We start from the raw sequence: 25968 nt of genomic DNA, 5'->3' as shown, positions 1-25968 counted from the left end.
CAGCTAGAAGAGTTGCAGGTTGTTGCCTCTGGGGAGTCCAAGTCAGGGAAGCGGGAGGACCAGAGGGAACCGCTGGTTTTGTTTTAAGCCTTTGGTCACAGAGATAAGGCCACCTGCCTCCACTGCGAGCACTGAATCCACAAGACAGAAGAAGGGTCGTGTGGACCCAGGCAGCAGGTGCTGACGTGGTGCCAGCACATGGCTCAGGGATGGATGGATGCAGAGTTGTATGGGGGAGCTCAGAACAGGACACCCTGGAAAAGGACAGGGGACCCTCCAGGTTGGGAACATTTGAGGGCCCCCAATGCACACCATGGCAAAGTTGTATTTGCTCCACAGCTCTCCATTTCCCTTCTGGGCTGTGGGTCTAGAATGATGGCACCCTTTCTGGGAAGTTCAACATGGGGTACAGCCTGGAGGCACTTTGGAAAACAGGGTCCCAGGGAAGTAGAGAGAGGCGGCCTGGGTATACAGCTGTGCTGGTTGGAAAGCTGGCTGCACCCCATTGAGGGGCATCCTGGGGACTCCGAGTATGGCCAGCAGCAAAGCTAGCTGAGTCCTGATGAAGCCTACAGCAGGGGGCATGGAGCACACTTCTAAGGCAGAGCTCACGTCCCTCAAATTACCAAGGAGGACCAGGCTCCAAGTGATGAGGAGAATGAGGAGCAATCCTTCTAAGAAATTGAATATTCTCTTCAACTTCTAGTACTGGGGTTCTGAGAACACTGACTCTACCCGTGTCTGCCACGGGATGCCTGGTCTCTGGAACCATTAGGGTGTACCAGATGAAGCTGCCAACTTTTGACCCTTCCTGACCTGCAAAGATGGCAACTTCAGATGGTCCAGCCTAAGAGCAATGCTATCCCCGATAGTGCTCACGGCACAGGAATGTCAGGAAGGCCTCTGGGACCCATGACCATCCCACTGTGGGCCTTCTGGCCTTGTCTCTCTGGATCCAGTGAGCTGGACGGACTGCAGAACCTGCTATTTATGGAGCATGCCATAACTAAACCTTGGTCCCTCCTTGGCTCCGAGCTTAACCTAGGACTCTAAGAAGAGCGATCCTTTAGTAAACCCTTTTGAGGGGAAGGGGGAACATTAACTTGAAGATGTCTTGCTCTGACCCAAACTAGAAATGACAAGTAAAGCTGGTGTGGCTGGTAGGGGTGGGGCAGAGGGCTGGAGCTGTGCCTGCCCTGTGCGTGCCTGACCGTGTGCTTTCTGAACCATATCCTTTTAACAGGCTCTCATCCCTGCAGTCCTCAGAACCAACAGAGATGATGTGAGGTGCGCTTTGCTGATGAAACAGGCCCGAGACCCAAGCAGAAGAGCTGCCCCCACGCCGCCCCCCGCCACCTCCACGCCCCACACCACGTACCAGCCTGCGGATCTCCCGTTCGCACTCCTTCTTGATGCGGGAGATCTCCTCCTGGTGCAGGTGGTACACGCTCCTGATTTCCGCAGCCTTGACCTTGTCGGCCTGGATCGCCAGCGTCAGCGCCTCCTCCACCTGCTTCTTGGCTCCCTTGAGCTCAGAGATCTCCTGCTGCATTTTTATCTTCTCCACCTCAAACCCCTTCTTGGCCTCCTCCTTCGCCTCGGACAGCAGCACGGTCTTGACCTTGTCGGGGGCGCCATCACGCAGGCCGTGCAGCAGCGCCTGCAGCCGCTGGTTCTCGTTGTCCTTGATCTTGATGACCCGCAGCAGCTCGGCCTCGTGCTGCCGCAGCAGCGTCTCACGCACGGCCTGCAGCTCCTTCATCTTCTCCTCGTGCAGCTTGGTCTTGAGCTCCGTGAGCAGCACGGCATTCTTGTGCTGCTCATGCTCCCGCACCTGCTTCAGCTCCTGGTTCTTCTCCCTCTCCACTCTGCTGACCTGAAAGACAATAGCAGGACCTATGTGCTGTTTGGGAACTGACCTCTGCATTTTCTGAAACCTGATCACAAATTTTAGAAAGTTTTGTTTTTGTTTTTTTCAAACTTGAGTGCTATCTTCCATTCAAGAATGTCTCCTTAAAATGGGGGTTGAAAATGGAATCAACACTTATGGGTGGATAGTGTGAATATGCACCCAAAGGTGTCCACAGGGGAACTCGAGGCTGGAAGCGCTGCTAGCCTGGAAAGTAAGACCATAGACACACAGTCCACAGAAATCTGCTTGGCTGCTTCATCTGGGAACAGGCCATGCAGAGGAGGGCAAAACCATCAGCTCTGAAATGAATCTTCCAGGAGAGCGGGTGGGATGCTCTCGGCACAGCCCTGTAGGGGGCCAGGCTCCTGCCCTCCAGCCGCTTTGGCCCCACCCCCTTCGGCCCAAATAACGAGGGGTGCCACGCTTACCTTCTGTGACATTCTTGGCAAATGGGGAAACCCATCTAGCAGCTGAGCGTCTGTGTGGAAGATGTCTGATACCTGGATTTTTGGAAACACTCAGGTTTTTTTACTGGATGTTTTATTTTCATCTAGAAGCTTCGACCTTGGCTAAATGACCACACTACCTGCCATCTGGCACAAAGTCGATGCTCAAAATCTATTTATGGAATGAAAGAATGGCTGGAATCCAGATCCGCCCTGGGTCTACAGTCAGGAGAGGGCCCGCTGCAGGCGCACCGAGTTCAGCCCCTCACTGCCTCCCTCCAGGCATGCCTCGGGTGCCATCTGCTTCCTGCTGGGCCCAGAGACAAGCAGCCACTGACAGACACCCCACATTTAATGTGTCCAAACAGACGTTCCGTTGCCCCCCAGCTCCGAGGTCTCCATCCTCAGTCCATGGCAACTTGCGTGGGGCCATGGTCCTCAGATCCCATCCTTCCCTCCCGTCCCACCCCAAACCATCAGCAAATCCTGCCAACCCCACCTCAGAGTGCACCCCGAGTCTATCCACCTCCCTGCTCCCCCGGCACCGCCTCCTGACACCTCCCCGGCTCCCACTCTCTGTGGAGAGAGCTCATCGCTTGGGTCCCTGCATAAGCCTCTTCCCCGGCTGCCAGTGCATTTAGTATAAATGTGGCGCTCTCTCACAGCTGAGGAGGAGGGCATCATCCATGCATCCTCCAGCTGCCTCCAGGGGCGGATCCTCACAGGAGAACAAGCCAGAGTTTCAGCCACGCTCCACGGGCCTGGCACCCCTTGAAGTCTGGGGTTCTTCCCCGCAGAGCTGTGTAAGCTCTGACCCCACAAACCCTGGACACGCCTGCCCTCCACCCTCCTCGCTCACTCTGCCCCAGCCAGGCCCACTTCCCCCCTCCTCAGGGCCACTCCCGCTGCCCTCAGTGCCCTCCTGCAACCTTGGCCGGCAGCCTCTGCAGCAGCCCGCGGTCAGAAGCTCTTGCGCCCAGCCTGCCACAGCGCCCGCCCTTATTACGTTGTGTCACTTTCTTCTCAGCAATTATCACTCCCCAAAAGTGTCTCAGCCATCTCTCTCTGACTGTGCCAGAGCAGATCCCCCTGGGAGAGGACACTGCGGCCATGTCAGCCTCGTCCGCTCTTATTTTCCCATTAGGACGGACGTGTGACACTGACTCGCTCAGCTGGTGCTCGCCGACCAGCAGTCCTATTGTCTGGTGGGATCCCACCCCGAGTCTTCCCTTAGGATGGCTCAGACCCCAGGACGCCTGAAGAAATCCTAATAGCTGTGCTTCTCTCTTAGACTCTCCCAGGGCCCCTGACACTTCCCCAGCAGCACATGGGGCAGAGTGACCATCAGTCCAGCTGTTTGGGTTTCTGGCTGGCGAACTGAATTGTTGCTAAAGGCCTAGAGCAGAAAGATATTTATCCATCTTCCATTTAAGATGAATCACCCTTTTTTCCAGTAGAAATTGAGTTCAAGACAGCAAAATGCAAGATTTTTGACAGTGTTTCCCAGTCATGTGGGGGTGACAATTAATAATCCTCTACTCTCTAGGGGAGTCCACTGGTGCCATTTCAGAACATGCTCTGGGGGAAGGCACTACTGTCCCCACCGTGAGGTGTGGACGCTGAGGGTCGGGGGCAGCAGGTGGACGTGGCGGAGCCAGAGGTGCCGCCTGCACCTGCCGATCCAGAGCCCAGCTCTCCTTCCCTCACGTAGAGGAGGTGACGTTCATCTCCGTGAAAACTTCTTGGATGGCAATGAGCAGACAAAAGAAAAGAGATGCAGCCTGTGTCACAGAGCAGATCTTTTTTGGAGCAGGGAGGGAGAGCAGAGGAGGAAAGAGTATCTGCGGAAGAGTTCAAGGTCAGATGGGGCTGAATCCTCGCTCCGATCCAACCAGTTCTGAGTGATAACACACTTGCTCACGGTTACCCTTCAGTCCAATGCCCATGACTCTGCCAGAGTCAATACCAGACACGTGGGAAAAGCCCGTCAAGAATCAAACCAACACGCCCACCCTCCCTCCCTCCCTCCGTCCCTGGTCCCAGCATGGCCTCCAATGTGCCATCAGCTGGTTGGAGCAATTGGCTTCTGTCGGCGCAAACGGTGCAGCGGGGCTCCCCTCGGATCCTGCATCCTCCACGAAGGCTGCCTTGGTTACGCAAGCTGGATGGGAAGGGATTTGGCAACTGAGTGAAAGAGGAACAGGCAAGACACGTGACGTTCCCAGGAGACACTTCCTGCACCGAAGCATCGTTGTTAGGCTGCCTTGCTCACCTGCGATTCTGAGCAAAACGTGCTAAAGATGAAGACGCAGTCCCTTTGGCTCCCTGGGAGGCTGGCTAAAAGGCGTTCCATAAATGCACGGGGCTCCCATCTCTGCCGTCCCTCACCACTCATCTCCAGCAGCGGGCTTTTCTCTGAAGCTCCATCCTCTAAGTGGACCGTGAACTGCCAAGCTCCCTGGTACCATGGAGACTGATGGATGGAAGGGACGTGCTCGTGGACCAGGACACTGGGGAGTGCGGGCTTCAGCTGGCAGGAGGGGGAGAAAGTGGGTGGAGTAGAGACAGCAAGAGGTCTCAAAACAACATGTTGGGGGTGGATCAAAGGCTCCCCTCCCAGAAAGAGCACTGAAAAGAGTGAATTAAGTAACCTAAACAGCCCAGCCAAAATAGCGCCACATGACTCAGATCTTTTTAGGGACGCACCAGCTTCATAACAACTTGTTAAAAAAATTGTTCTGCCAAAGAAGCTTTTGGGATGTTTCCCTGAGATCCCACAACTGTCTCCTTCATGGACACCCACAGCCTCCCAGGACCTTCCTAACACCAGGGTGCTGGCTGATGTGGCCTGCGACCGCTCTGCCTTCTCGCCTTCTCGCCTTCTCAGGCGTCATGGGTCTGAGGAGTGTCTCAACTTAGGGCGGATGCTTCTGTTGGTGCCCAGGGGAATAGTGGGATAGACGCTTGATTCCTTCTTTTAAATTCCCCAGGTTTCAAGGTATGAACGGCTTCCTTGCCAGCCTCAGAAGGGAAACTGTTAACTGTTTTGTTAGGAACATGTGGATTTAACACTGCTGATGGCTTCAACTCGTCAGTCTTCGCGGGGCTGAGAGGGTCCATTTGTGGCTGGTGGGAACGTCTTCCAGGTGGCCCTGAATCCTTTGAATGTGACGTGACCCTAGCAGGCTCCCGTGCTCTCTGGTGAGTCAAGATATTCCAGGCTCTTTGTGCTCATTTCCTGCCCCAACTGTTCTCCAGTCGCCCTGGTCTCTTTTAAGGGGAAATGATCTTTCAAGATTAATCAGGACCTGAGGGCTGCTCGCTGCTCCAGTGTTGGTCACAGCCGTAAGGCCTTTCCAGGGGACAGACACACAGCTTCCATCATTAAGCATATAAGCTAAACAGTGTAAGTTCCTATTGACATGTACAGCTTACAGTTGAAAGTACGGCTTCTGTTCAGCTTCCCCATGTCACTTCTAATCTCCATCCTTTCACACTGAGAGTCCTTGTTCTCAAGGAGACAGAAGACGACAGAATTAGAACATCCATCATTACTGACTTCTATCCACGGTAGACGTACGACAGTTTTAAAATACAACGGTTATAGTATCAATTCTGTCCCCACTGATCACGATTCCTGAAAATGGTTGGCTTTCACGTTCCTCTGTTCTGTTGGTCATGTTATGCCTTGTGTGCACGGTCTGCTCACACGGCCATCACGCACCATGTTCTCTCCCTCTGCTCACACAGCCATCACGTATCGTGTTGTCTCCCTCTGTTCTCTCATTTAGTTCTTTTCCTGCGGCATTCTAAAGTATATCATTTTCCCAATGAATTTGCTCAGACAAATCCTACCAGGCCACCACTAAGCCCAGGTCGTGGGTGCCTCCTAGGGCCTCCCCACCAGTGAGGTCTCATTCACAGAGTCACCCCACCTTCGACGTCACTCTAGTGGCCCGGCGGTCTGAGGCCCCCTCTCAGCAGGCCCCTGGACGTGATCACGGAACAACGTCCCCTGACTTCCTGCAGGTTGACGACAGCTTGTCCACGCCCCTTCCACCTGAACTTCAGTTTTACTGGATGTAAAATCCTCAGCTCACATTTTTTTTCTTGAGTATCTTAAATATGTTACTCATTCTTTTTCCGGCATTAAGCTACTGCCGTGAAATATCTGCTGATGATCTAATTTTCTTCCCTTGTAAGTCACATGTTCTTTTTGCCTCGATGCCCACATTTTCTTTCCTTTGATGTTACTCAAACACGTCTCAGTGTTGGTTGTTTCCGGTCCTAGTTTCAGGCCTGTGGTTTGCTCTTTGCATAAGTAGTTTCTTCTTGTTATTATTTTTTTTAACTTTAGCGCAGTTTTCTTGAATTACAGTTTTCAGTATTTGTGCTGTTCCTTGCGTGGGCTTTCTTCTTCAGGACCTTCGATTATCCATATGTGGGATTGTTTTTGCCCATTTTCAATATTTGTCATTTTCTTTCAAATCCTTTGCTCTTTCTTGTTTTGTTTAAATTTTCCCTCATTTTTACCTCTATCCCTCTTACAGCATTATTTGTTGTGTTTGTATTCTCTTGTGTTTCTTCTAGTTTATTCTTTATTTCTAAAATTTTTTTTATTTCTATTTTTTTGTGTATCCTGACACATTATTTACACATTTATGCTTTTGTTTATGTCTTATCTCATGTTCTTGATGTCTTTTAGTTCCTTTTGAAGTTGTCCCTCATAGCCCCCACCTGTCCTAGAGGATGTCATGCTGGGACGCTTTTTGTCTGTAGGGATGTTTTCCGCTTCTTATTCTTTTTTTCTCATAGTAACTGGATCGCTCCAACCTGGACATTTTCCTGTCTTTCATTGTGATTATTTCAGTCTTCCTAAAGTTCTCCTGAAGAATCCTAACTAGGTTCTGCACCATAGGACCCCTTGCTGATCCCATGCCATGGGTTCTGGGGTTCGTTCCCGTCCATCTCCATTCTCCACAGGGGGGCAGACAGCTGTGAGCCACGCAGCCATGGCCTCAGCATCCTCTGGGTGGGGAGAGGCAAAAGGACCGCTGGAAAAACCAAAATGACCCACTGCACAGGGCGGAGCTGCCACCTGCCATTTCTTCCAGCTTCAGCTGCATCTCTGCCCCGAGACCCCTCCCCACCCTGAAGGCCCTCTTCTGCTTCAGGCCTGTCCACCTGGCCAGAATCACCCATCCCTCCCCTAGGCGCCCACGGTGGTCATCCACACGTGGCAAATAGCTGCATCCTAGCTCCTTGTGGCCGGCTGCCTGGGAGCGAGGCGGGCGCAGGTCCCAGTCTCGGCTCCCCTGAGAGCCGGCCTCCTCTTCTCCCCACAGGTTGGCGGCCCCGGAGCCTTTGCTCTGAGCCCCTGCGTGTGGCTTGCTGGCGGGAGCCCACGTTAAGGAAGGGACCACCGGCAGGAACAGCCTGTGCCCTGGGGCAGCCTGCTCTGTGCCCGGCTCGTCCTTCCACCCCCTTCGGAGCCTCATCCTCATTCACTTTCACTCCACGCTGTGTGGACTCCGCTGACATCTGTGAAAGCATCGTTAACCGACTGACCACGCCTTCGTGTACCAGCCACAAAGGCTGCGTTTTCCTTCCTTACTGAAGCGAGGGATTTGTTGACCTATGGTCAACAGGTGCTTGACTATATTTCTCATTTCAAATGCCTCAGATCAATGCGAGTGTTTCCAATGAGCTTTCATGAAACGAAACATGCTGAAAAACACTCGTGTTTTTCTTTCATCCTTGCAGGGAATTCTCTGTCGGGGGCCAGCCCAGAAGGCCTGGCAAGGGGTGTGCACACTCCGGATACGGTTGTGGCCAGGCTGTGTGCCCAAGCGGAGGCCTGGACCCTTTCCCGCCAGGTGGGTGTCATGGACTTCAGTCCCTGGGCCCTGAAGCTCTGGTCTGAGGCCATCTCAGGCCCCCAGGTAGAGCAGTGGCTTCTGTCCCCCTCACACAATGCTCTTGGGCAACCTGGATGCTGGATGGAGGCATCTGTGACTCTGGTTTCCTGAGATCACATTTGAAAGGAGGAAGGAGTAGCTTAAAGTTTCCAGGAGCCTGAGGACAGAGGTTTGATGTGGGGGATGCTGGGACCTCCTTCAGGGCCCAGCTGAAGACCTCCAGGCCGTCCACCCTGCCCTGGGGTTGGAGGCGGGTCACGTACTGACCGGGGCCAGGGCGCTTTGCTGGGCCTGTGCCGGGAGCTGCATGGAACTCCTGATGCTCGCCAGGGGCTGAGCAACTCTCTGGGCCCAGTGGTTTTGGACTTGAAAGCCAGAGGGAGGTCAGGCAGATTCCCAGCCCACAGGACCCCAGAGAGGAGAATATGAAGATGCACGGTATTCACGGATCCAAATCTGACTTTCTCTTCACACCCAGCTCCAGGGTGGCTGCCTCTTGAGGGCCACCCTTCCCCAGTGCCTGCTCTCCAGCTTGGCCTGAAGCCAGCTCCACTTCCCCAGAACTCATGGACCTTGAGTCCCAGCTCTGCCTTGGACCTCGAGGAGCCAGATGACCACACACTCCACAGAGGCTGCAGGTAGGAAAAGAATGAGAACCTGCTTTTCAGACGGTAAATTCCTGCGCACAAACAGCAGCTTTATCCTTGTCTCTGAGCACATTTCCCCTCTCTGCCTCGTGTCATGGACTGACATGTCTTGCTTCCCTTTTGGAGCGAGGGTGGCGACTGGGGCTGATTCACCCTGGTAAGGTGTCAGCAGCGGGGGGTGGGGGCGAAGGATGGATTTGCCCTTCAAGACTGATCGTCCTCGTGGAGCCCCTGCTCCACAAACCTGCATCAACAGCCTCTCCTCCAAACCCCAGAGGTCCTCATGAGCCGCCACCAGTGATTCAGCTCAAAAAAGACGTGGAGTTGTTGACCCGCAGTTTCTGACGAAGAGCAGGGCTCTCCGAGCAGGGACCCTTCAAGGCAGTGGTTCTTGGGCTTGGCTGCACATTGGCACTGGGGGAAGCTTTACAAAACACGGATGCCTGGGCCCCTTGCCCAAAAATGATAACATATTGTCACAGGCAGAGAAGGTAGCTTGGGTCTTGGGAATCTTCTAAAATCTCTCTCTCCCCAGGTGAGGCCGAGGAAGAGAGTCATTGGCATTCCACACCTGGGGTCTAATGAGGAGTCTTGGGAGCTGGGGGGCTGCAGAAGGCCCCCGGGATGCAGTGCCAGGCCCTTTAGTCCTGCTGATGGCTCAAGACAGCCCCCCAACCTCTGGTCCTCATACAGGGTGCGCCTCCCAACATGCACACACATCTATCACACGTGTCCATGTGCGTGTACATACATCAACATGCACACACAGTGGATTTTGGAACTCTTGCTGTTACATGGCATCATGGGGTTCTGAAATATGTGAATGGGACAGTTAAAGTTGTTTCGGGAATATCCAATAAACCTCTAGGAGTCGAGGATGCCCTTGTCCCACTCCTGTCTGCCCAGACGCAGACCCGGTTGCACAGAAACACTATGAGTTCAGATGCGATGGACGCCACTTTTCTACTAAAAAGGACATTTTTCTGTATGATGTTTCCAGGAAAATAATCTTATGCTAACCTCTTTAGAGATCAGCCATTTCAGGACTAGCTCCCTTACAGGAACAGACAAATAAACACTGGAGCAGAGCGCACACACACCCTGGCATGTGTGCAAGTCCTCGCTGGCCTCACCCACCTCCTCTCATGGTCCGGGGCACGTACAGCTGCAACTCCAGCACGGTCTTACTTCTCGGCGACATATAATAGAGCCTGCCTCTGAATAAATGGATGCACGCCCCCTCTTCCACGTGAGCCTCACACCCCTCGATTCTGTGAGTTGCTGTGGCCTTTCCTCACATTAGCCTAGTTTCCGGAACGCTCTCTCACTTCTTTTTCTTCCAATGCCTTAAGGGGAAGGCATCCTTCTCTCTGGCTCATTATTTTCTTCAATTGTGTTGTTTCTGCAGTGTTTTTGTCTACAGAGTCCCACGGGGCTCTGCTTCCCCAGAGATGTATGTGAGTGTCTGACTGACGAGACAGAGAGGGTCTGCAGCCTTTCCAGGGCCCCGGCACACGGTGCTGGGCGACGCTGTCCCACGCCCGCAGCAGTGGAAGCGCATTTCCCAAAGGAGTTTTGGAAATAACTGCGTTGGGGGATTTTGAGGTTATTCCCGTTATCTGTCCCCACATCTCTGCGTGGACAGAGCAGGTGTCTTGGCCCCCAGGGCCTGGTCCCGTGCTGTGGATGTGCCCCCCTTGGCCGGCGTGGAATCGTCTCTCCTGATCTCCGTCTCTCCCTGTCTGGCTCCCCCTTGGTTCTCACCGCTCATGACGAAACAGGGAAAACACTTGGTGTTTCTAGACCACCCACCTCATCAGATTTTGAAGACAGCGACTGTCACAGTGTTTTTAGAGGGCCCTACAGTAAGACATACAGTGACCTGTGACCAGGACACTGCACACACCTGGGCTGAAAGCAACTGTCAACTGAGTTAAGGTCCGCAAGTAGGTGTCAGTCTGCCTTAGGACCCTTCACTGTCCCAAGGGTCCTGGTCCAGACGGCACATCATTAGGTCCCCTCCACTGCCCCCCCGCCTCGCCGTATGGCCAACATGGCCTCATCTCTGGACCACCCTCCTGTCACCCTCCCCTGCCACCGGCTGCATTAGGCAAGGCGTGCTCATTCCTGCCTCTGGCTTCCTCACTCACCCCATCCAGAACGACCCACCCTCAGATCCACCTTTGCTGGCTCCTTCCTGTGGTCCGGGTCTCAGCCCAAGGCCGCCTCTTTAGGGTTGGGGAGGCCTTCCCTGATTGCCGAGCAGAGTGATTGCACCACTGCCCAGCAAGTCTGCTCACCTGGCTTCACCTTGCCCAGCTACCGGTTCCTGCTCCTTACATGTCCCCCTCCTCTGGGACACGGCCCTGGGAGCCGGGAACCAGCAGCCAGCACACGGATGCTCAGTAAGTACTTCCCGAGTGGCAGTCAAGGCCTGGAGGTGGGGAGGGGCCGCCTCCCATTCACAGCCAGAGGCCTGGACGACCCTCAGAGTGTTTCCTAACAGCAGGGTTCATGTCTGGGTGCATCTCCTTCATCCCTTGTGTTCACTCCTCGCACATGGTTCCAGGGTTGTGCATGACTGGGGTCACGGCCTGCCGTAGAGACCCCGTGAGTGCAGCCGGGGGGCTGCTCTGTGCCCACAGGAGAGCTGGAGCCTTCTCGAGTCTGCAATGGAAACATGGGTGACCCTGTCGCTCTGATTATTTTTACCGCTTCTTCCACTTTAAAGGACCCCAACCCCTCACTTTCTTTAAGACAATGTTGAGTGAACTTCGACAGGGCCTTCGTGAGGCTCTTCCCTCTGAGCTTCTCTCCCTGCCAGGCTGCCTCCCTCTTCCCAGAAGGCTCTTCTTCATCGGAGATGGGCCTGTTTAAACCTCCTGACAGAAGACCGGTAGCAGGGCGGGCCTGTTTATATTTAAATCATTTTTTCTTTACTGTCAAGTCTCAGTTCACTCAAGTGTCCCTCAGCGATGAATGAACCCTTGGCCTGAAATCTGAAACGCTGCGCTTGTCGCTGCCATGCTTGTGGGCTTCTTTCTGTTCTTAGCGGGGACCTTCCTTCCTGGAAACCGCGATCCTCGAAAGGAGAGGGTGCAGCTGCAGAATTCCCACGTGCTAGAAACTCCCGGGGAAGAGACAGGAGCCGGCACCCGGGAACTGAAGCTGCATGGGCCACCCGCGGGCGTGAGGGCCTCCGGGGTCATGGTCAGACTCCAGACCCGCTTGGGAGGGGCTGCTCTGTCCTGTCCAGGCATGCCTGGGGACCTGGGGAAAGAGTTGGTCTGTCCTAAGAAGGGTCCTTCTGGCCGTCCAGTGACTGCATCGTGAGGTCCAGAACTAGGCCCTCCTCCTCGGGTGCTTCAGGAGCATCTGAAATGAGCTGGAAATCACACAGAAGGCTCCAACTCCCCATGCGGGGTCCGGTCACATAAATCTGTCTGGTAGTTGCAATGAGGACTTTAGTTACCGCGCACGGGCAGACCTCGGGGGGATGGATGAGGACGGATGCTGTCAGTAGGTGTTGTAATTACCAGTGCTCTCTTGGATCCCCCACCTCGCCATGATGGAGGCACGCATTTTGCAGGCCAACAACCCGCCGCGTTTTGTGGGAAAGCTCCGGTCGCTGAGACAGACAAGCAGACAGAAGGCGTGGATTTCTTCAGCGCTTCCCGCAGCCTGGTCTCTGAGTGGCTGCACGAAGCCTCAGCCCTGAGCCCCATCTCAGGACACACAGAGGGTCAATTCAGACGTGTCCTTGTTTGAGAACTGACTGCAGGGAGGGAAGGGAACCCGCAGGCAAGAGCCGGAAAAGAAACACGACAAGGGGCAGCTCCAGCCGCCACAAACATCCTGAGGGTAAAGGAAACCAAGGGGCTGCTCCCAGCTCACCGCCCACAGGGGCAGATGCGGTGGCAGAAACCCCAAACCCCACCCCGTGTGCCAGGCACCATCGGGCCCCTTACGTGAGCCAAGCCCACGGCCTCCTCACGGCTGTCCCACAAGACCAGCACCATCATTTCCAGTCTCAGAGGAGGATGCTGAGGCCCAGGGAGGGCCAGCCCTCTCAGGGGGTGTGGGTGAAGCCAGCCTCGAACCCAGCACCTCGGCAGGAGGGTAGGGGGTCTGTGAGGTTCTGGGCCATTTATATTTGAACCCGAATGACAGCATGTGTTAATTCTGGGTGCTGGGTGCCAGTCTATCCACCATATTTTTTATCTGTACACACACGCATGCATGCACACACATGCTTTTATATTTTTTTTGGTGAGGAAGATTGTCACTGAGTAACATCTGTGCCTATCTTCCTCTATTTTATATGTGAGACACCGCCATAGCATGGCCCGGTGAGCAGCATGTAGGTCCACACCCAGGATCCAAACCCACGAACCCCCGGTCGCTGAAGTAGAGCACACGAACTTTAACCACTATGCCGCCAGGCTGGCCCACACGTGCATTTTTTTAAAACCTATAATGTATAAATGATGCTTGGCTGGGCAGGTGCAGGTCTGGCTTGGTGGCACCAGTGGGAGCCAGCAGGTGGGTGGGGCAGGGGGAGGGGGCAGGTTAATGACATTGGGGGAGACTCAGAGAATGTCCCAGGTCTCGGTGGCCGGGGGGCCCTCTGCCGTCCCTGGTCTACCTGGACCCCTCCTGCTTCCCCTACCCTAGCCCCTGCTTCTGGGCTAGCGACAGCACCTGGGAGTTGAGAAGACAATGAAGAATCATTACCTTCTACACCACCTGGAAGTTTCTTTAATGTAGGAAATCCAGGCCCTTCACCCCTACACTTCGGCTCAGCCACGGAGCGAAGCTGGGAGAAGGGAGGGAGGACGGCAGCCCAGAGGCAGCAGGACCTGAGGCCGAGCCTGTAGGGAAGTCGCGCTCAGCCTCAGAGCGGCTGTGGAGCAGCTAAAACACGGCCCTGCGCCCAGGGCTCAAAGAGCTCCTGATTCTGCAGGTCCAAGGTGAGGCTGAGGGCCCATATTTTTAACAAGGGTCACGGGGAACTCTGACACACAGCGAGAGGTCTGGAAACCGCAGCCTGAGGGGTCTTAACTAGAAAGAGCTATCAACAGAGGTAAAAAGATTTCAGAGCCCTTTTCCAAGCCAGGGCAACTAGGATGTCTGTAGGAAGGAGGGCCAATGTGCTGGGGCCGCCCAGTGCAGCCGGCATCTCGCCAGCAAACCCAGCCCAGTGAGGACCGGCCACTGCTCTGACTCCTGGAGCTTCCCTCTGCCTCCGCCTCGCTGAGCATCCACCTCACCAGGGGCCCTCTCTGATCTCAAAAGGCCCTGGTGCACTCTGTCAGTCATGCTCTGACCCAGCAGTCCCCGTGCAAGAATTTATCCTACAAGCGTCCTGGCACATGTGGGCCAAGACATGCAGACAGAGGCGTTCACGGCACGGCTGCTGTATCAGCCAAAATTTGGAAACAGCCTGGATGCAGCAGACAGGCCAACTGTGCTGGGCCCGGCGGAATCATGAAGGAGCGCGATGCGAGCTCCCATGTTCCACAGGGAACCCCTTGAAGACACTCTGTGAAGTTAAGAAGAGAAAGGAACTGCTGAGCCATCTGTAGCCATCATTTAAGCTTTAAAAAGAGAGGCTCACGCAGGTGCATTCAAGAAAGTGTAACTGGAACCTTCTGGGAAGGGAGCTGGGGGCATGGGACTCAAAGAAGAGGCTCATTCACACTGGGCCTTTTCCTTTGTTCCTTTTGAATTTTGTACCAAGAGGTTTTTCATCTTTTCAAAAAATAAATCAATATGTGTCGTATAAATAACAGGGTCTGGGCCGGAGGACCTCAGACACCAGCCCTGGGGCTCTCGCCTGGTGCTGGGAAAGCCACTAACTCCAACCCGCCAGACTGGGGCCTGTTGAGGGGTGAGGGACCGGCACACGCCCCCTCAGGATGCGGTGGGGTGGATGGGTTTTGACAAAACTGCATATGAAATATGTAGGATGCTGCTGCCATAGGTAGACAGACAATCTGAGCTGCGCACAAAGTGCTGTAGTTTGCAATTTCCACCATGTGGTGGCGATGTTTTGAAAAGATCATTGCCATTATATGCTTACCCAATAAAACAAAGGGTCTCATTGTCATTGGGTTCTTAACAAGTCATGTCTTCTTCTCTTTCATCTGCAAACGCAAGAGAGGGGAGGGCCAGAGGGATGTCTGAGCTTGGCCGGCAGCAGCTACAGTCTGGCCCGACAAGATGCTTGGAGTGCCTGCATGCCTCTAGGGCTCACAGTGGTGCCAGAACCGACAGTCTCTGTGTTTTGGGGTGACTCTCCATCCCAGGCCACTTGATGCTTGCACCCTCACCTTGTGCTCCAGCCAGGCAGTGTGTCTGGGCCTCCTGGAGCTGTCCTTGCTGACCTGGTGACTGCCTGGCACAGAGCTGGTGCTGACATCGATGTTCCCCGGCTCCCTCCATCCTGACCTCAGCCCTCTGCAGGCTCTGACTCTCCCACGGGCCCAGCGAGGTGGCCTGGCCACGGGAGAGGCCACGTGGTGGCCATGATAGCCACCTCCTAGCATCTGTGCTCCAGGCAGCAGGTCCTGTCATTGTGCCCTTTGTACAGAGCAGGGGACCTGAGGAGGGAGGGTAAGCACCCAGGACAGGCTGGTACGCATTTTCTGTAAAGGGCCAGATGCTAAGTATTTTAGGCTTTGTGGCTCAGTCTCTGCCACAGCTGCTCTGTGACAGTGTGTGGATGCACGTGCTGTGTCCTAACTACTGTGTTTACAGAAGCTGAAATCCAAATTCCACATAGTCTCACAGGTCACAAAACATTTCTCTTCTTGTGATTTAACCAGGAGGCTGGTAACTCAGAGGAAGCAAGTGGCCCCAAATAACCTGCCTCCCTTCCTCCACTTGCTCTGGGCAAGGACGGGGAGAGCTATAGCCACGAATCCGCAGCCTCAGGCCTTTCAAGCCCTCTGGGAGGGCATCCGGCCCTGGGTCGTTCACCCTCGCCCCACGCTGCCCTCTCCCAAATCCTCTCTTCTTTGCATCCCCTCCGGAGCCCGTGCCCACCTCCTGGTGGCTCCTGGGTGGGCGAGAGGAGAGAGCAGAGGTTATGGCGGAGAGGGAGGGCAGTGGGAGCCAGTGGACAGCCCACCTCGGGGCTGGATCTGGTGCTGAGCAGGTTGTGTCCTCTGACCAGCCCCTCCTAGAAGCCCCCTTCAGCCACCAGCACAAGCCCAGCATTCCCCACAGGCTGCAAGGACTCCAAGCGCTGGGTGTTGGGCGGGGGGGCCATTTGGGGACCCCCCCCATCTCTGTGAGCCGGCCCCAGCAGTTCTGAGGTCGGTTATAAGAGCTGATCCCCGACGCCTGGAAGCTCTATGCCCAGGGCCTGGCTGTTTCCTTTATCCAGCAGGGGGGCTACCACTTCCATCTGGGTTCAATTCCACTGTGGACAGCTCAGGAGGAAGGAGCGTTCTGGGGACGGTGCCATGGGACGAGGCCCCTCGGCACACGTGCTGGGAACCAGGGCTGCTCCCACGTGGCCGGGGCCCCCGTCTGCAGCTCACCTGTGGTGGGAGATACTCTCACGACACCTCCTCACCTCCCCGAGGGCCCCCCAAGAGCTGTCTGTCTTCCTGAGCTGCCTGGAGAGCCCCTCGGAGCCGCAGGACCAGCTGGGCGGGCACTTCCACAGAGACCTGGCTACACATGGCTCTGGGCAGACCTCGGGGGCCCAGGAAGGTGTGGAGAAGTGGGGAGGGGCAGGGGCATGGGGGGCCCACCTTGCTCTTCTCCTGCTGCAGCTCAATCTGGATGTCGGTGAGCTTGGCCCGCAGCTCCTCATTGGCGGCCTGCAGTGCGGCGAGGACTTCAGCCTTGTCCCCTTTGCCTCGGCCGCCTGAGCCCTTCTTGGACATGGTGAGGGTGGCCAAGGGCCGCCTGGGCGGGTCGCTCGTCTGGGCTGGGCTGTGCACACCAAGCTCGGGCAGCTGTCACCTCGCTGCGGCTCTGCTACATGGTCTCACTCACCTGGAGGGAAAGCACAGCTGGTGAGGAGTCTGCACTCCTGCCACCTCACCGGGAGCTCGGGGCCATGTGCGGGGCCTGCCCTGAGGATGCCAGCCCCAGACCACAGAGGCCGTGTGCCCTCTGTACAGCGCTCCTCACAGGGACCCCACGTGCAAGAGTGTGTCCCCATGCCTCGCAAATCACGGGCACTCGATAAACATTTATTCCTTTCCCCTTTGGAATGAGAGACTGGGGACCCAACTTTAAGGGCTGAATTTGACATACAAGTGTGTGTGAGCCTGATGGCAACAGCAGGTGTGAAACACGAGCTTCTCAGACAGTGAAGGGAGTGGAGGCTGGGCTCTGGGGTTCCTCTACGGGACCCATAAACATCAGCCCACGTGCCTGAGCCAACACAGCACGCAAATGCACACCCCAGGCACCCACAGAGCCGAGGCCCACCCTGGGCCGGCTCCTCCATCACCCAGCACGTCAATTCCTGAATTCCCGCTGCCTCCTGAGGCCTGGGCCTCATTTCACTCCTCACATGGCCCAGCGCCCAATGCCCAACACACCGCATGGGGAACAGGGGGAATCGACCCGCTGTGCAGGCACCATGGAGTCAAACAGGAGGCGGGGCCTGTGTCCGCTCCACACCTGCTCCCTGGGAAACCCTGTTCCTCAGCTGTCTCACCTGCACAGAGACATGCAGAATGTCCCTGCCCCACGAGGCCTCCATCCTGTGCTTTAGACGCCAGGAGAGTGGTCCAAAGAAGTGACCCATGCCACAGAGGTGTCCTGTGTTCCCCACAACTGTCCCCCACCAGCGCCCCCTGCCGGTACCCACCCCAGCTGACAGGCCTGGGAAGGCACCTTCAAGGCCTGGGTCATCAGGCCACAGATCAGCCTTTCAAGCATGAGGAAGGGGCTGGAGGGACCAGACCACAGGTTGGGCACAGCCCACAGGCATTGCAGCGGCATCGTCACCTCCAGGGCACACACTTTCCAGAGAAGTGCTCATGGCCTTTCTCTTCTTTCCCAGCTTGGTTCCTGAGGCCTCGTGATACAGAACCAGGAAAAGGCCACAGAATGGGGGGAGTTGGGGGGTATTGGGAAGGCCTAAGATTGACGCACACGTGAGAAGAAGGAACTGGGTAGAAAGGCAGGAGGAGCAGGAGGGCAGAGGCCCCCGCTCACTGGTGTGAGAGTGAGAAGAGAGATCTGAGAGAGCAGCTCCTCTCAAGGAAGAGAAAGGTAAAGAGAGAAGATGTAGAGATGTCTTGTTACATATCGGCAATGCACTGCCCTGGGGAGAGCTGGTAGCAGGTTCTTAAATGGCTTTGAATGAAGCGTTACAGAGAGTCAGCCGCGGGCACTACCTGGATGGCTGAGCCTCTCCTGCCTTCCTCTTCACGGCCCCTGTGCACTCTCAGGGGGTGAAGAACTCATTTGGGAAAGGGACAGGGTCAGGCCCTAGGCTGTCAATTTGGGGTATCTTTTCTACGTCACCATCGGTGACCATTTTGTGAGCTTTCCGCCTCCTTCAAGTCTTCGCAGAGCCTCTGAGGGACCCGTGGGCTCCTGCTTGCAGCATCTCCAGGCCTCCGGCTCCTGCTCCTAAAGGCAAAGCCACATGGCGATGGCTGTTGGGACAGTGCCCGTCCCCAGGCACCAAGCCCCGCCCCACTCACCGCCTCCCTTGAGGCCCTCGTGCGCTGCCACCAGGCTTCTCAGCAGCTGCAGAGCTCTCTCGCCTGGCGGCCGTTAGGGCACAAGCGTTCAGAGAAGAGGGACGTAAAAGGTGGCCAACGGGACAGCTGTCTTCCACACGGCCTCATTCTTGGAAACAGACAAGGCAGCTTCGGAAGAAGAATCCATTTTAAAAGGGCGGGGGGCTAATATCCTCTGACCCCACACAGACCCATCACACGAGCTAGTTTCTAATCATTCACTGTTTGCAGCATCTAATAGTTAATTTTTGGATGGCTTCAGGCAGCGGTGAGTGGTGGGTTTCCATTTTGGAGGAAGAAAAGCATAGATAGCTAAAACGCTTGTCTAAGCAGAGAAAAAGCCCCCTGGCTCTGGCCTCCAGTCGTCCAAAGCTCTCAGGGGGCCAGAGTCTCTCCCAGCAAGGGTGCGCCCATGCCCTGTTCTGCTGGTGGGTTACCTCCAGATCGCACACTCCAACACAGGAGCCACTCGCCGCTCTAAGGGGCACCTGCGCGCAGAAGCTGGCCCCACCCACCAGAAGATCATCACCAGTTCCGGTCCACGGAGCCTCCGCTCACCCTGAGGGCGAGAGGCAGAAATCCAAACTAGGACGAGTGTGCAGGGCTGCATCCGCTCACACCAGAGGCAAGGGCACAGGGACCTTGAGCAAGGCCAGGGTACCCCAACTCTGGCCGTCACTGGCAGGAAACCATCTGTGAAGGGGCAGAAAGCTCAGCGGGAGCATCATGGGACCTATTGGACGGTGCCTGAGGCCGATGGGGGGTGGTGCGGGGTAAGTGTCCATCTGCTCATGAAGGTGGGAGTCCACGGACCCTGGCAGGGCTCCCCGGGGCCCTGGGACCCCAGCAGAACCCCAGGCTGCTGGCCCCTCTCTCCCAGGAATGGGTACCTTCAGGTGTGAGCTCATTATTGTTTATGAATTACATTAATCCCTCCTAACGGGCCTGCCCTCCACTCACGTCCTAGGCCTGCGAGCTGCCCTGCTCTGTCTGTACCTCATGGCCAGAAAACCCAGGATTTTCATGAAAATGACTAGGAGAAATCATTGCCTACCGTTCAGATACCCGGGTGGAGAACTCCACTGGCCTCAGGAGCGGGTGGGAGCCACCCTGCCCGGGGCCGCTGCAGGTCTGTCCTCCTGATAAGGTTCTTCAAGGCTCCAGCCTGGGGAGGCCCTGGGGGGCTCACTGGTGCTTTTGGTCAGGGGCTTGGCGCTGCCAGACCCACAGTCTTTTGTGAGCAGGCCTGGGGCCCCACCTCTGCCCCCCAGTCGCCCCAGGCCCAGGCTCATGAGCGTCTTCCCTGGATCATGGCCCCAGCCTCCTGACCGCCCTCCCTACATCCTCTCTCGACCTTCTCCAATCTGTTCTCCACAGCGGCCTCCCAAGCAACCATTTCAAGACACCGCCTGGCCCCATCCTCCTGCCTCCCCCACCTAAAACCCTCCATTCTCCCTGCCAGATCTCAGTGACTCCCATCGCCTGTACGGCCTGCCTGCTGCCTTCCACCCACGCCATTATTCACTCAATGTTTTCTGTAAATGGATGGGCTCATTATTTTCTACTTATTTTTAAAGGAAGCTCTGGGGGCCTTTCCTGGATGGAGAGCCAGCATCTCCAGGCTCTAAAGAGGTAACTAACTGAAGGGTAAGATGGAGGCAGACAATCCACGTCTGGGTTTCCAGACAGACACCTGCCTCACAACCCTGAACCTGGACCCCCCATGGTGGATGACAGCAGGGGGGCCCTCCCCTCCCCCTGTCGCCTGCAGCCTGGCCTCCCAGTGCCCCCCATGCCACCTTTATTTACTCCCACAAGGCTCAGTGCAGACACCGTGGCCTCTGGCCTGGGCTCAGGACCCCTGCCTGTCGCTGCACCCCTGATCCTGGGGCTGAGCTGCCTCCACTTGGCACTGGCCACGGTGCATTCAGAGTTTTCCACGTAGCAAGGGCCCTCCAGTCTTAGCCTGGCATCTCCCCAAAGGCAGAGTTAATATTTTTCTCCAACACCAATTTGGGGACAAATACATTAAGTATGATAACTTCAATTCTAGGCAATGAATGGGAACAGAGTTGATCTCCCCAGAGCCCGCTGAGGGCACCGGGTGGGTCCCGCTCACCAGCACCTCAGGCTGGGGTTCCAGGGGGCTCCTCCTTCCTGCCCGGCTGCACGTCCTCCTGGAGCACTTGATAGGATTACTGCACGAGGAGAGGAAAAGGGGATGTCCACGTCTCACCCCGCATCCTATTTGTGCTCGGTGATATCAGCTTTAAGCCTCTGGCTGATGAGAGCTTTGGTAGACGGAGGTACCATGCATCCCCAAGATGTCACTACTGACATTAGGAGGAGACGGGGCTTACGTAAGTGATGGAGAGCTGGGGTGCGCCCAAGAAGGCTCCAGGGTCTCCTGCTCTGTTTTACTTGCTACTCTGCATCCCATAGCTTCGCCCCCCTCCCCACACCCAGCACAGCACTGGCTGTAATGATAGTGTCCAGGTTCACGGGTGCTGCATCTGTAACACGTGTTCCCACGCCTTTCCTGCCACCCTGGGAGGCAGAGGGCCGGATGCAGGGGAGACACAGAGGCCGCGGGAGTGTGAGGTCTCAGCCAGCACCGCGGCCCAGAACCCCACCTCGGGGCTGCCAGGGCTTCAGCTGCGCAGGAGCCAGTGGCTTGAGCCAAGGGCTCTGGAAGCCAAGTGGCAAACCCTGCATCTCATTCTGGGCTGTGGGGACCTGCAATTGGCCAACAGGGTGCAGGCCTGAGGGGACTCCAGCAGTACTGTCTGAGAAGGACATCGTGGGGTGCCCACTGGACAGAACCCTGTGACCGCTCTGTCTGCCCAGGTTGGGCCTGGATCAGGATGGGGGCCAGCAGGGACCAAGATGGGAGCCATGCATTCAACAGACCAGGTCAGGATGGGGCCTGCAGCCAGCAGGAGAGCCAACGGCTCTCCCTCCCCCGAGGAGACCCTCAGGCCCACCTCCAAATCCCAAGCACAGAGCCTGAGCTGCCCCTCCAGCGTGGCCCCTACAGCTGCACGAATCCTGCTGACGGTCCCAGGCCAGAGCAGACTGGGGCCACCTGCACAGAGACCCAGGTACTGCGGGGTCAAGATGGGGACCACAGGGGACACGCCTGTCCCTCCCTTGGGAGCATTAGAGCAGCTGGCTAAGTACAGACACATCCTCAGGAGCTCCACTTCTGCCCGTCCTCCTCTCAGCCACCCTTCCCAAAGGCAGCCAACGCCCCACCTCCAGGCCCGCATCTTAGGGTTCACCCTCCACCACCTCCCCTCCTTTCCAGCCAAGCAGCCCCACCCCCGGAGCCCCGCCCAGCCTGGCACACACCTTCCCAGTGTGAGCACCTCAGTTAGCCCCCCACTAACTTCTGGGGAGCCCACTGTGGCCTCAGCACCTGGCACACAGTAGGCCCTTGGGCTTTGGCAAATGCTCTGGCCCCTATGTGGTCACTCCTGCCTGGAAGAGTCATTGACCTCTGGAAGCAGGGGCTGGGGGTGGTGGGGTGTGGCTGAAGCAGCCCACCCACAGGGCTGTGACAGACCCTATCCCCAGGTCACGGGTGGACCGAGGCGCCCGCTCCATGGGGAGCCACAGCCAACACTGTTGGAACCTCAGAAGCAGAGAAGCCCAAAGACTCCAAGTCAGGCCTCCCGTTTCCCAGGAGCTCAGCTCAAGCCGGCAAGGCGGCTGTCGCTGTGCTGGCAGGGAGAAGATGGGGCTGAGGGATGCACTGGCGATGCCAGCTGACGGGCCATGTGCGGGGCACTGACCAGGCTGCAGCCTGCTCAGATGGAGACTCACATAAGCATCCTGAAATTGCTCTGTTCCCTAATCAGCGTTTGCACAACAATGCTGGGCGTCTTCAATATTTACTGGATGGAATCAGAGCCCCCATCTGGGACCGCCGGGGGTGCTGAAGAAGAGGGCGGGATGGCACCCAGAGCCCTGCCACGCTGCCTGCATGAACCTGATGCGTATCTGAGACCAGGACGGCATCCGTCATCCTTTCATCCAGGAAGTCATTAGATTAATAAATTAATAGCGCAGTCTGCCCACTTTTGTCTCGGGGTCTCCGAGGAGGTAATAAATATAAGCAGAAGAGCTTCATCCTGATCTGTGTAAGCAGTTTTATCTCCAGACAAGGCTCTCTGATCAATGGACCTGTTTGCACTGCCCGTTGAGCGCCACAGTAAACTCCAAAGGTGCTCATGAGGAGGCCAGTGTGGCAAATGCGTGGCTCGCACCTCGGGCCCTGCTGGTCCGCAGGGTTTCCCAGATGGGAGCCTCTGGGCTCTGGCACCATTGCGTCGGTAGAGAGAACCAGGACATCCGTGAAAATGGCCAACTCACAAACAGCGTGCAGCGCGACGCCGTGTAATTCACGAGTGTCCCGGGTTGTCAAGCGGCTTTGACTTTATCAAGCAGATGGCATTTGACATGGGTCCTTTTGGGGTCACACAGTTTATCCTCAGAGAAGAAAGGATGAATCTGATCCTTCTGATCCTCATCATTTCCATGGAAACCCAAGGTCGGGGTAGAGGGGGAGCAGGCTCCCAGGGGAGGGTCAGAGAGCCCCTGTCAAATCCCATGAGGACCTCCAAGTGCAGGCCGTGGCTCCCTGCTGGCAGTTTGACAAACGTCCACACTGCGCCCTCTGCCACAGCAGTGCAGGGAGGAGAGAGGGCAAAGGTCCAGGCCGTGGTCATGCAGGAGGGCAGACACTTGGGGTGTCGGCGGTGGGCACACGGACTCCGGAGGGTGTCAAGGCGCGTCCCTCTCCAGGTGGGATCCTCACCATAAGCCTGGCAGAAGGGGCACAGGGCCAGTGGCAGGGCTGGTGAGGGTCTGCGGCTCAGAGCTGATGCCCGTTTTTTCTCCCCTGGGGCAGGCTGGGTGTGGGCCTCACTCCGGGGAACCCTGAAGAGACACCCCCCTCCCTTTAAAACGCATGTGTCTCAGCAAACACAAATACCACCCAGAGGGAGAAGTCAGCTGGCCATTGGTGCCTGGATGTAAATGTCATAGGTCAGAGAATCTGGTCCACATCTGGAAACCGTGCGGGAGAGGAGTTTTGCTTGTATGGAGCAGGGAGAAATCCCACGGGGCCCTGATCGCAAAGCCCAGCAGGACCCCTCCACTTGGCTGGCCCATCTCATCATGTGCCCTGGGAACAGCCTTGACTTATAGCGGAGACTCCAGCACTGGGCCTTCCCCACAGATAAAGGACGGGTCTGACCCACTACAGAGCACTGGTCCACCAAAGGCCGTGGGGCAAGGAGGCTGCGGCCAAAGGCTGACTAGGACGTGCACTTTCTAGAAGCCAGAGGCAGAGATCAAGAGTCTGACGGTGCCACCCTAGGCGGCAATGTAGAAGCTTCATGAGGACTGAGGACCGGGGCAGCCCTGGTGCAGCCACGTGGGCCACAGTGTCCGCGCCTGCAGGACAGAACCCCAGGGAGCTGGAGGGACAGTCAGCTTCCTGTCAAGCACCCACGGTGTTTCTGCGCCCGGAGCTACCCACACATGTCTTTTGTCTTGATTCTGGAACAAGACAGAGAGGCCGCGGGTCTGAGCACACGAAGCAGAAGCCCTCGCCACACCCCGCGCTGCTCTGGGGGCACTCTGGCCTCTCTGGCGGCTGCTGCCCTGCTCTGAGTGCCGAGGAGGGCATGGCTGCTCAGCAGCTGGATTTTTCGGGTCACCAAAAGGCCCAGAGAGGTGGCCACACACAGTCCCCATCAAAGTGAGACTTTTCTGGCAAATCCTCAACTCAGGCCACACAGCTCCAGCTTGCCTGGCCAGATAGATCCCCCGTCTAGACTCACGGGGAGAAGAGAAATGGCTGGAGCAGCAGCCTATAGGTGCGTGCAGCAGGCCTAAGGGACGGGTTGAGAGCTGGTTGGGGGATATTCTTCCTTGACCCTGAAGATTGGGCACTGCGTCTCACATGGCCACAGGCCCAGCGTCATGTTGGGAGACGTTCTCCACTCTTCCCGCCTTCCCAACTGCGCTTCCCGACTTCACGAACATCTCAGTTTTCAAATGCCGTCTTTCAACAAAATTGCAGGAGGTAGCTTCTTACTGACTTTAGAAGCATTCCTTGCCAGGAATGACACGTATTCTATTTGGATACTGTCTTAAAATCATTAAGAGATTGGTGGGCTCCTGTTGAGATGCCCTTCAATTCTAACAGTCAACCAGACATAAAATGTGGGAAGAAAGGGCTCATCTCATGATAAATCGACAGCCACCCCCAGACACATGAAAGGTATTTCTAAATGTGTCTCCTAAAAGAGAGATTTGAAAGGATTAAGGGTTTGGGTTATAACCTTTATTATTTTTTTATTTATTTATTTATTTTTTTTAAAGATTTTTTTATTTTTTCCTTTTTCTCCCCAAAGCGCCCCGGTACATAGTTGTATATTCTTCGTTGTGGGTCCTTCTAGTTGTGGCATGTGGGATGCTGCCTCAGCGTGGTCTGATGAGCAATGCCATGTCCGCGCCCAGGATTCGAACCAACGAAACACTGGGCCGCCTGCAGCGGAGCGTGCGAACTTAACCACTCGGCCACGGGGCCAGCCCCTATAACCTTTATTTTTAACTGCAACGTTTTCAAAGAAGTCAAATGTATGTTGACCTCGTACAAACCTCTATCGGAAGTGAAATTTGCAGAAAACGAGGGCATGCGGTTTGGTGGGGAGGGAGAGAGAGGGAAGGAAAGGATGCTTTCTGATAAATGCATCTTCTAGATTCTGTTTGGAACCACTGCAAAGAACTGTGAGAACTGAGCCAGGGCATACCAGGGAGCTCCCCTTTTCTCCCTTTCCCTAGCCCCTCTGCCCGGCAGACAACCTTTCAGAGATATTTTTTTAAGTGATCTGCAAACCCAAAAGAGCATGAGAATTCCCCCCAAGGAAGCCTGTTAAATATGGACCAGAGTCTCCGGGAAGAAGAAAGGCCCAGGAGCCCATACAGTGGGCAGAGACCCTGCTCCTGGCCATCAGGTAAGTGCAGTAAAGCTGGGAGAGGAGCAGCTGGGTAAGCAGCCCCTTGCCCACCCCAATGCCCTGGTGTGGCAGGAGGTCACTGTGAAGACGGAGGTCACAGGAGCGGAGGACCCAGACAGGGCTCCAGCCAGCATGCTGCACCTGCTAGAATGACAGACCCACCTCAGCCAGTGCCGGCGACTTCGACGAGGGCCCGTGGGACTTCCAGCTCTCACCGAGGGTGACTATCACAGTGGATAATGAGGATGCTCCACGACAGAGAAGATGCTCCTTCCTCACAAGGACACACGCGGTT

General features: G+C 56.0%; 1 protein-coding gene across 1 annotated transcript in view; it reads right to left on the bottom strand.

Moving 5' to 3' along the window:
* JAKMIP3 (Janus kinase and microtubule interacting protein 3) overlaps positions 1–16821 on the bottom strand; it is a 55219-nt gene extending 38398 nt beyond the window's left edge. Inside the window, exons 1-2 of the mRNA XM_046654264.1 lie at positions 16687–16821; positions 1379–1876 (exon numbers count right to left, since the gene is read on the bottom strand). Coding sequence (XP_046510220.1) covers positions 1379–1876; positions 16687–16821 — 633 coding nt within the window. The remainder of the gene's footprint in view (positions 1–1378; positions 1877–16686) is intronic.
* Between the last annotated feature and the right edge of the window lie 9147 nt (positions 16822–25968).

This window comes from Equus quagga, chromosome 2 (assembly GCF_021613505.1).
Source record: "Equus quagga isolate Etosha38 chromosome 2, UCLA_HA_Equagga_1.0, whole genome shotgun sequence".
Taxonomy (NCBI): domain Eukaryota; kingdom Metazoa; phylum Chordata; class Mammalia; order Perissodactyla; family Equidae; genus Equus; species Equus quagga.
This window is presented reverse-complemented; position numbering and strand designations above follow the sequence as displayed.